This window comes from Enoplosus armatus, chromosome 6, assembly GCF_043641665.1.
Source record: "Enoplosus armatus isolate fEnoArm2 chromosome 6, fEnoArm2.hap1, whole genome shotgun sequence".
Classification (NCBI taxonomy): Eukaryota; Metazoa; Chordata; class Actinopteri; order Centrarchiformes; family Enoplosidae; genus Enoplosus; species Enoplosus armatus.
In genome coordinates, this window is record NC_092185.1 from 21,464,190 (window position 1) to 21,474,844 (window position 10,655).

General features: G+C 44.5%; 1 protein-coding gene across 1 annotated transcript; it reads right to left on the reverse strand.

The window, feature by feature from the left end:
- Positions 1 to 690: 690 nt before the first annotated feature.
- On the reverse strand, positions 691 to 10,427 carry siah1 (siah E3 ubiquitin protein ligase 1). Its single transcript, XM_070907751.1, has 5 exons — positions 10,375 to 10,427; positions 7,171 to 7,227; positions 2,326 to 2,507; positions 1,242 to 1,538; positions 691 to 1,088 (listed from the first exon to the last, which is right to left on the reverse strand). The coding sequence occupies exons 2-5, from the start codon at positions 7,178 to 7,180 to the stop codon at positions 717 to 719; spliced, it is 861 nt and encodes a 286-aa protein (XP_070763852.1). The 5' UTR covers positions 7,181 to 7,227; positions 10,375 to 10,427; the 3' UTR covers positions 691 to 716.
- Positions 10,428 to 10,655: the final 228 nt, after the last annotated feature.

Sequence of the window (10,655 nt, forward strand, 5' to 3'; positions counted from 1 at the left end):
GTTGTAGCCCTACAGGTGTCCGTAACGTGTGATCCGTTCAATCCAGGAGGTCTGACGGGTGCTTGAGGTGGATTACAAAAAAACTGGGAACGAGGAGGGGGGGGGAGGGGTTAGATAGCTGGCGAGCTACCCAGCACTGACCAGGAGTCCGTGTTGAAATATACTTTGAGCCTTCCTCAGTGTGTAGCTCAGTGGTGACCAGCCTCCAGCGTCTTTGAGTGAAGGTCGGAGAGCTGTAGTGTCTGAAATGTGTGAGGATGACTGAGGGGGAAGAGAGGAAGGAGAGACACTAAAATAAGAGTGGTGGGAAATCACTCAAAGAGATGAAGAGTTTGACTGAACAGCGTTTCAGTTTGCGTCCGTGTTTATGACCAAGAGAGACTGCATCTGCTTGCATGAGTCTCACATATATATGTATGTGTGTGTGTGTGTGTGTGTGTGTGTGTGTGTGTGCGTGTGTTTAGAAGTCTATAGCCATCACTACAGTTATGTCCTTGTGTTTATTCATTCCTCCACTCATCTATCCATTCATCCATCCATCCCACCCCCTGGGCCTCCACGGCTGCCCGATCAGACAGTCCAGTTCCACGTCTCAAGGGGTGAGGCAGAGAGGAGGGGGGTGGGGGGGCGCGCTGTGAGGTCACAACTGATTTGACCCCCTAAAAAAATGCCCCCTGACAATCTGTAACTTTTTGACCCTCTTCTCTTGAAAGTTCTTAGCACATGGAGATGGTGACGTTGATGCCCAGGTTGCCGTTCTCGGCGAACAGCTGTGCGATGGACGTGTCGAACACCAGGCAGTCGCTGTTCATGATGGCCGTGGCGATGCCCTCGTGGATGGAGCGCGGCGTGGCCTCCCAGGTCAGGCGGCGCCGGTGCCCGTTGAGCTCCAGCCGGTAGGCGAAGTTCTCCGCCTGCTTGCGAGTCCCGATGAGCTGCACGATGGCGAAGAACTGCTGGTGGCCGTCGTACTTCTCCTGCTTCTCCAGCACCAGCATGAAGTGGAAGCCGAAGCAGGACTGCATCATTACCCAGTCCACCGCGCCCGGCAGGTTGATGTCCGTGGCCAGGAACACAATGTCCTCCCCCTGGACAGACACACACAAGTTAATCAGGTCTGGTCATCATTTCTTTAGGCTACAATATAATGAGAAGAACGTGGGATGTGTTTGAAAGACTGAGAAAAATACTTTTTAGAGCCAAAACCTTCAGTCTCTGGACTAACAGAGTCCATGTCTGACCTGCAGTGTGGTGATGGACTTGTGCTGGTGCATCAGGTGGGGCATGACCGCGTCCAGGGAGCCCTGCCACTTGCAGGAGGCGCCGGGGCAGGGGCAGGAGTACGGCCGAAACTCGCACAGCTCTTCGTGCTCCGTCTTGTCGGTGTGAGGCAGGGTGACTTCGCAGCCCGATGAGGCGTACTTGCAGGGGAAGAGGACAGAGTTCGCCACCTTCTCCATGGCCAGGTTCCTGATGGAACCCAGGGGGCCTCGGCAGGTGGGGCAGCACGTGAGCTTGGGCCGGCAGTTGGAGCATACCTGCGAAGTGACACGTAAAAACAAGTTAGTGTTTTTCATCCTCTGAGATGTTCTTCTTTTAGAGGAGTGGGAGGGGATTCTGAAATGTCTCCAGGAGACCAAGCACACCAGATCTGTTATCATGGTCTTTTCCTTTGAGTTACACTCTGGGTCAACACGAGTCTTTACAAATACAGTCTGGTCAATCAGTCCATTCATTTGGCAGCCACCATGAGTCGTTTCATAAACGCACTCAGGCTACATTTTGGCCTTTACCCTTTGAAACCTTTCACAAAAGCCACATCATCAGTTGCTTTCGCTGACAGTCGGATATAGTGGTTAAAAATTGTTTCAAGCAACATGGTTCCTATTTATTATTAGAGGACACCACGACAAAGTTATATTGAGATTGAAAGAGATGTGTATTCCCAATCACTGTGAGCGTGACAGCGTTATAATTAAGGAATAAATACTAATACTGTTACTATTTGACCATTTACAACACTGATTTCCTACCGAGTGAATACGGACATGATTAGATGAATAACACTGACATTCATTATCAATACCTCCTTCTGTACTGACTCCACTGGAACAGAAGGTTCATTGATACTTCAAATGGTTATCATGATGATTAATGATTAATATTTTAACTACTTTATGTAGTGTGTGTACAACACACCCACTCATTCACTCACTCATTTTGCAAACTTAAAATGTAATGCAGGTGAGAGACCTGCTGTGACATCTAAAATGTACTGCTTACAACAACCGGCTCTGCTTACTTTCCAGGCTGGATGGTACCTACCAGGTGTCCGGACTGGCACTGCAGGATGGGGGGTAGGACATAGTCGAAGCAGACGGGGCACTCAAACAGGCTGGCCAGGTCACTGTTGGAGGCAGTTGTGCCTGACAGGGTGGGCACGCGCTGGGAGGGGGGGCACTTGGAGGTTCCTGTGGGCAGCGCGGTGGCAGTCTGGCGACTCATTTCTGATACAGGGAGAAAGGGAGAGCGCCACGTTGAAGTTTTCAGCACATTACATGGCACTACATCACAGATAGTCAAAGAGAAGCATGGCCAATCTTCTAGACCTCTCCTTGTAAGTTTTCATTCTTTCTCACTGCACATCTATGAGTTATGACCTGTAAGACCCTGGCTGTAAACCTCTGACGCCTCTACATCGAAGCTGATGGGCAAAACTAAAAAGGAGACGTGGGAAAATAGAAGGATGATTGAGTTCACCCGGCTGGCCTATGTGATATGACATTAAATCTTAGTTGTCATCTCATGTTCCTCAGCAAAAAAAGAAATCACTCAATTTGTACTTTTTCACGCTGGTGAATAAATATGTTTCTGTCATTATGTCAGAGCAACCCAAACTTTCAATTCAAGTCTGTTGCACAGTCAGTCACACTCAATAACCAGAGCAGTTTCAAATCTGTGATCCTTCCCTCCTCACCAGTTGCACTATTCGGTTTACATGATGACATGCTAAGCTAATCTACCCTCATCTCAGCAGTGAAGCTCACCGTGCTCTGCAACTCTTGCAGCAATAGAACATCAAGCAGAGCCACGCGCCCGTGTGTGTTGGCCGTGTACCGCATTGTTTAGCGATCAACAATAAAACACACACATTTCAGAGTACATTTATCCAATCTCTGTCATCCAATGCGACAGTATGATTACATTCTTCATAGATTCAGTGTGTGTAAATGTAAGATCATTCAGACAATACCAAACAGCTTTACTTCCTTAAAGAGACAAATCAGTGTGGTTACCCACTTGTCTCAAACTCAACTAGTCATCCTACCACACTTCCTTTTGTGTGACTGCTGCAGGCTACATCTGTAACCACAGTGCTTGAGAGCAATATGACTGTTGCCCTTGGCAGTTTAGACACTAACTGCAGGCATGTGGATTTCATTTAGAGCACACAGACTCTTTACAGGAGGGGTTATAGTATCTTTCTATGAGGCTATATGAGGACTGAGCAGAGAACACGTCAGTATCCTCTCCACGGTCTGAGCCTACCATGTACAACATGTCTATTATTGTCCCAGCAACAAGTCAGAGCCGCACAGACTTTCTTAGTCACATATATAAAAAAAGAACCACCAGACAGTCAAGTGAACTCAGATGTGGTGTGTGTGTGTGTGTGTGTGTGTGTGTGTGTGGAGCTGCTGTTTCCTATCGTGCTGTGCAGTTGCCTTGGTAACAGGTTTGTGGTTAAGTATGGGATGGCCTGTGGAGCAGAGGGTAGAGAAGAGGAGAGTAAAAACGATGAGCAGGAGAATAGGTGTGTGTTGAGGAAGTAGGGGGGGATAGAGGGAGAGCTATTGGAGATGAAGGAAGGAGGGAGGGAGGAAGGGGGAGAGGAGGAATGAGGTTTAGAAGTACATCAGAGGTGGACAGAGAGCTAAAAACTTAATAGCGACATGGGGGAAAAAAAAGAGAGGATGAGTTAAGAGCACAATGGAGGAGGAGAGAAGAGGAATATATAAATGTGCAAATAAGCAAAGAGTGGACACAGCAGTGTGGGTGTGAAGATGAAAAAAAAGGAGGGGAGGACAGGAGGATAAAGAGGATGTTTCTCATGTCAGGTCTTTTCTGGGCTGTACAAGGTTTGGGTGGGATGACTGTGCATGCTCGTGTCCCCACCTACTCTCCTACCTGCCATAGTTTATCCTTTTTATAGTCGTACCCACAGACGGACGCAGCGCAAGGAGACCCAGAACACAGGAGGAGAAAATGTGGCAAATAATGTGTGGGAGGTGAAGACGAGAGCACAGGATCAGGTGGTGAGACAGTGCGGCAATATGTAGACAGACAGTACAACAGCTGGGAAATTAACGCCCACCAGAAAAACGCTGCCAAAGTTTCAGTCATGGCTGCTCAATTTGCCTAACCTGGCAGCTAATCTCACAATTTAAAAAGGTGGTAAATAGAAAACACTGCTGGAGTCAGGGAACATCAGAGGTGGTCTTATATTTCTCTTGGCATCTTTTCACTCTAAACATGTTTGCATGTGTGTATCAGGATCTTTGTGGTTAATGCAGCATTCAAAGCCATCTCAGTTATTTAAAAAGGGAAAGGCTTTTTGTCTTTTAACTTCTTTTTGCTGAGGATTCAATGATGACTACTTCTATGTTTAGCATGTTTAGTTTTCCAAACACAGCCCTATAAAGCAAGTGATTAGTTTCAGCGCTTCTACTGAGGAAGCCTCTTCATTTCGACATTTTTGACCACTCCCAGATGTTTTGGGCTCGCCCAATAACCATGAATACCAAATGTGATGCTTTTATCTACATCACCACTACTTGCATAAGCCTCCCTCTTTACGTCTAGCTTGGTAGCTGGCAGCACTGCCCGTGCATCTGTTAGGGTAAAGCTTCTCACCATGCGCACATGCACGCATGCCAACTCGCAGAGGTAAAAACTGGACCTAATGAGGCACAGTATTAGCTAGCTGTAACTGTGCCTGTCGGCTTGTAAACACATCTGCTGTGATGGAGATAATGCTTTAGCAGCTATTAATAGAACTTCTTAGCTGGCTAGCATGCTAGCAGCGGCACTAAGAGCACTGGGACCAAATTAGCTCAGGACACTCAGCTAGGCCAAGGCCAAGGTCACACTCAGCTAGCATGCAACACTGAAATAAGTAACACAGGCAGTCACTAACTTGGCAGGTACAGCTTGAAGACAATGCAATGATCAGAATCATCAATCAATTTAAGTACAAACTTCTCTCACTGCACCATAATCATTAACTGACACTTGTACATAAAGTTGAGTATTAATTCTAAAAAACACAAATAAAATAGCTAATTCATTATGTGTAATGTTGAACATATCTTCTAGTTTAAACACCGTCTGTTCAGTGCACACTGACACTGCCAGCACAACTCCAATGAATACAAATGACCCATACCATGCACGTGTGTAGTGTATGTCTATGTGTGGTGATCATTTTAATGGATACTTGCAACATTTGGAAAAATGTAAAATCCCCTTGCTTAAATTAGCCTTGATAAGGACTCATCAGCTAGTCATTTTTGTTAGAGTGGAGGCTGTCTGCCGGCTGGAGGTTTGTGTGGCTTGGGTGTGGCCGATTGGTACTGCTGTGACACCAGAAACACTGCAGTGCCATCTTATGATAAGCAGGAAAGCTCAAGTGTCAATGGAAGTAGAGAGAAATTTCCATGCGTCAATCTGCCAATCTAGACTTGCTGGACCTATGATAATACATTTCTCCTTAATAAGATAACAGTAGCCTCGAAAAGACGAAGGGGTTACAGTTACTATGACAAGAGGAAGAATACGGACTGCAGGCTCAGTCAGCAGAATTACTGTATGGCTAAACAGAAATAGATCAACAGTGGACCTCAACCAGGAGGCCAGGAAAGGGGGCGAGTTTTATAGCCTCAGCGCTGAGAAACGTTTGAGTTGCCACACCCAATCCCAGTCTGACTGAATTTAATGAATTGTTTTAACTCAAGTATGAGGGTCTCATTTGTTTGTTTGATGTAATAATGTCAACTCATGATTTCAGATCATCAGTCACTGCTTTTCACTGGCCCACAGCAATCTTTGAAAAAGCCACCTCAGTTGTGATTGATGCGATTAACACATTGCTTCTGATTGGCTGAGCTATACACACACACACTCCTTGGATTTGGACACGCAAAACACTGCCAACAGCAAAACTGGCAATGGTATAAGAAGTTAAAAAACAAGTTTGATACACTTTCAGAAGGACATGCTGATTTCTTGTTTTCTACATGGTTTAAACATTACTTCTGACACAAATCTTGCCCGGCTAACAGCAGCTACAATAGCTAGTTGGCAACACGTAAGGCTACAACAAGTAGCAACAAGCCCAGCTAAAGAGAGCCAGTGGGAGGATAAACATAGCATCACTTGTTTAGTTGGCACATGCGGGGCTAAGAGGGGACACTGCCAAGATAAAGGCAAAGCCCGGACAAGCAAGGCCCAGCGCCCTTTTGTTGCTAGCAGGTGGCTTAGAAAAGGCTTTTACAGCCTGAATTTACAGTTTACTTCAGAGGTTTGAGTTTTCACAATGTGGACATTGAAAAGAACCAGCAGCTTATTAGGGATGACACTTCCCCCAGAGAGCTTTTATACCAAATATTATACGTTCAAAAACGAAAAAAAAAAAAAAAGTACAACAAAAGGTGTGAGAGAAAGAGGCAAAAACATGAGCTCAGAGGCTGGGGATACAGAAAGAGTGAGTCAGCTAAGCAGATAGAGAGAGGGCAATGAGCACATACTGCTCTGTGTCAAGGAGGTGGAGGGGAGGAGGATGATGAGAAAGAAGAGCAGACACAAACAATGACTGGGCACACCGTCCTCAGTGCTCAACGGCAAAGGGGAGACGATTGAGCATAAACTATTTTCTGTTTAAAACCAGAGTCCTGTCTGCACAAAAAAGCTAAATGAAAAGCTAGTAGCAGACAGAGATATCATGTTGCACCTCTCTCTGTGTTGGAGAAAGGGTTAATGGTGCTACACAAGAAGCTCAGGACACGCAGGGAAACTGTCAACTGAGAAGTCAGCTGGAACCACCGTGATCAAACACAAGTGTAGATGGACAGAGGGTGGAAAAAACACACTAACAGAAACACAAATACCCACCTTCGTCCATAAGATTTCCAAATAAGGCTTTCGTCTTCTCTTGAAATGTGGGGACCTCTGAAAAGAGAAAAACAGAAGGTAAACAAACATGACTTTGAGGAACAAGGCTAGAAAATACTGGCTGGGGATCAAACCAACTAATCGCACCACCACAGTAAAGCTCTAAACACCATGGAGTAACACACAGAGTCAAATACACAGTGTAGATGATAGCAGTAGTACCTGTGGTGAGGGCCTGGTTCTATTATTTCTGACAGTGAGTATCACACATGCTCCAAGTCAGCTCACATATGAAGCAGATCTGATTGACATGACGACACAATCTAATGTTTATGGTATCCATCTCTTCTGTGCAAACTGGCTATAAGAGACCAGCAAGGGCACTGCCCGTCTTGTGCACGTCCATAGACTAAGCAATGCTCATTCAAGGCATTTAAGCCACTTACTGCGCTGCTAATGCAATGTAGATTAGACTAGACTTCTAAAAACATTGATTCCTGCTGTGCCGTCTGTGGGCTCCACGCTGTTTTCCCAGCACTGTTAATTCATATTTCATAAAGCAGATAAAGCTCCAAAGTCTGTGGCTCCTAACTACTGTGTCAGGATCATAAATATGCTGATGGAAAACCTACCACTTTCCAGAAGTGACTGCCAGCTGGCTGAACCCAACACAGTTTGATAAGCTTTTTCAAACCTTTATATGAAGTCATCATCAAGAGCATCATTAATTTTGTTCCTAGATTTTGCTGAGATCTGTAGAAGATCTCAAGAAGTCTGATCTTAGTATATTAGTCATGCATGCCGCGACTTTAAATGGCAGTTTTGGCACGTGTCTGATGATGCGCTCTAAAAAAAACCACCTACACTGCTTCAACTGTGACAGACCCCTGATAATACAGAAGTAAACACAATCACGGTACATTAAAATTCAGAATCTAGTCCTAGTATTAAGATCCTTGTTACATGTCGATGTGTGCACACCGTCAACAGAGGGTTTAATCCCTCCACTTGCAACACTGTTTTAAAACACAACACAGCGGGCAAACCTAGAAGACAAAGTATATTTTCTAAACAGTGTGTACCTGCATGACATCTTCAGTCAGTTTGTAGTTGTACAGACTGAAAAGATAACATGGCTTTCATCTAAGAAGCGCTGTGGCATTCCCTTTAGTTATTAGGACTCAAGATTAAGATCAACAACTGCAAAGTTTACATGCACACAAACAGTCGAATCATATGACTGCAGCAGTAATGTGAGGAAGGTGGAGCCCGCATAAACATTGCTCTCATTATGTAAAACAGTTATGCCCTGAGAGTAAGCATCCTCATACAAAGATGTGCAGAGAATTCCAATTTAAGGCACAATAAAAAAAAAAGGCATCTTTGCCATGTAGATGGCTTTTCTTTTTTTACTGCATTGTGTGACACACGTGGCAAACAAAACTGCTTGCCAACACATGCCAAAGATGTTGCACTGGGAAGGCACTTTACTCTCACTCCTCTATTGTTTCATCCATTATCAACACTCTCTAGGCTACTTCCTGTGGTTCAAGCTGCACCATAAAAAGCAGGGTGTGTTTTTAAGGAGAAACATCTTTGCAATATCCATGTTGAAGCCAATATAAATAGAATGGCTTAAAGCAACAACAGTGTACCGTGTGAGTATGAAGTCAAATAAATCCAGTTTGAGATTGAATATTGTAGAAAGGGGCAGTCTCTACAGCTATTAATTAAACTATTCTCTTTCACGTGAAAAAAGGGCATTTTGACCATATACAGTATTCAAATATCCACATATGTAATTTAAGAGTTTGAGTTACGTATGGCAAATTAGGGCTGTGACTGTAAACAAACTTTGCATTGTACTACTGTACATTTAACTACTCCTTTGAATTCATTATTGCTCAAAACAAAGACTGTGGATTTTGACCCCAAACACATTGAAAGAGCATTAAAATCCATCTCTTTATGGTCACTATGAGCAGGAAGAATGATTACAGCAAGCAATCAAGTTTTGTAAACCCACATAAACATCGTAATTGGAGAATTAGATTACTGAGTGCATGTAAACATAGCCACTGTTGGGCTAATGGAGCAGCACACATTACAGCATCCGTTCTGGAGGGAAAGTGAAATCGATTTTGATGCATCTACATTTCTGCTTATGAAACACTAACAAGGATTTTCAACAAATCTCCACTAATTCAGAAGAGGGAATCTGAATTATTCCAATGTGCAAAGTACTTGTTTTTTTGTCTTTCACAGCAGAGGCAGATCTCCGGGGAGTTTATGGCAAGGTCTGACTTCAATCTATCTTTAACTAATCCAGACTGCTTTAAAAAGGTCTGTAGGCATTTTCTCTTGAAAAAGTACATTTACTTTAAGTCAGCCCAGCTAATCTGCAGCAACCGCCAACTTCTTAGACAAACCATAAACATACTGCATGTTCACAACTTCTACAAAAGACTGCACATACACATGCCTTCAGCAATACAAACAGATGGAAAATAGATAAACCTTCAGAGATCCTGAAAGACCGCTGGTTGTACACTGAAGCTAAGAAAAGTGAGAATAAAACACAGAAGAAAGAAAGTAGCAAGGAAGGAAAGGTAGCAAACAACTGGGGGAAAAGATAAAGACACAGAAAGAGGATATGGAAGAAGACACGAGACAGAGACGGGAGAAAAGATGAACAGAGCACGAGCAGAGGGGGAGGCAGAAAACAAGTTGGGCTTCAACACAAACATGCCATTCTTTGTTCTCAACTCATGGCCCACTCTTTTCTCAGTCACACACACGCACATATAATTCACAATGCACACAGGCACGCTTGCTTAAAGCGTCCTCTGTACCCACACACAAGCTTTTCAACATACATTCTGTCACAACATACAGTGCGTACACTTTTGCTAGCCAAGCTCCCTGCACACAAAGTATCAATTTATCAACCTGACACACACACACACACACACACACACACACACACACACACACACACACACACACACACACACACACACACACACACACACAGCTACAGCTGGACTGAGCACAGGAATTTACGACATTTTACAACACCTAGGCTGCAGCTACAAGGACAGCTGCCCATAACACATTAAGCTGTTGAGGGGGAAAAAAGAAAAGGTGTAAATGTTTTCAGAAGTAAGTGCACTTGGTGCATTATCTTTTAAAGCGCTCGTTCACCTTTAGTCCTGTGCACGTTCCTTGCGGCTACACATGAGAAGAGTCTGAACAAGGAGTTCCAGGGCGGGGCTTGCAGTGCTACGCTAGCCGGCTTCGATTTCACTTGGACCAGAGACATAGGGGTAGAGCATTCACGCAGCCCCTCAACTCCATATTTCTCGGGCCTTTTCCATGGAAACCACGCACTGTTGCTGCCCAGAACACACACCACAAAACAGAGGATCACATTTCTTCCTCCTGCTCCCCCATTTAGTGAGCATGAGCTCATGAGGGTCCAGGGA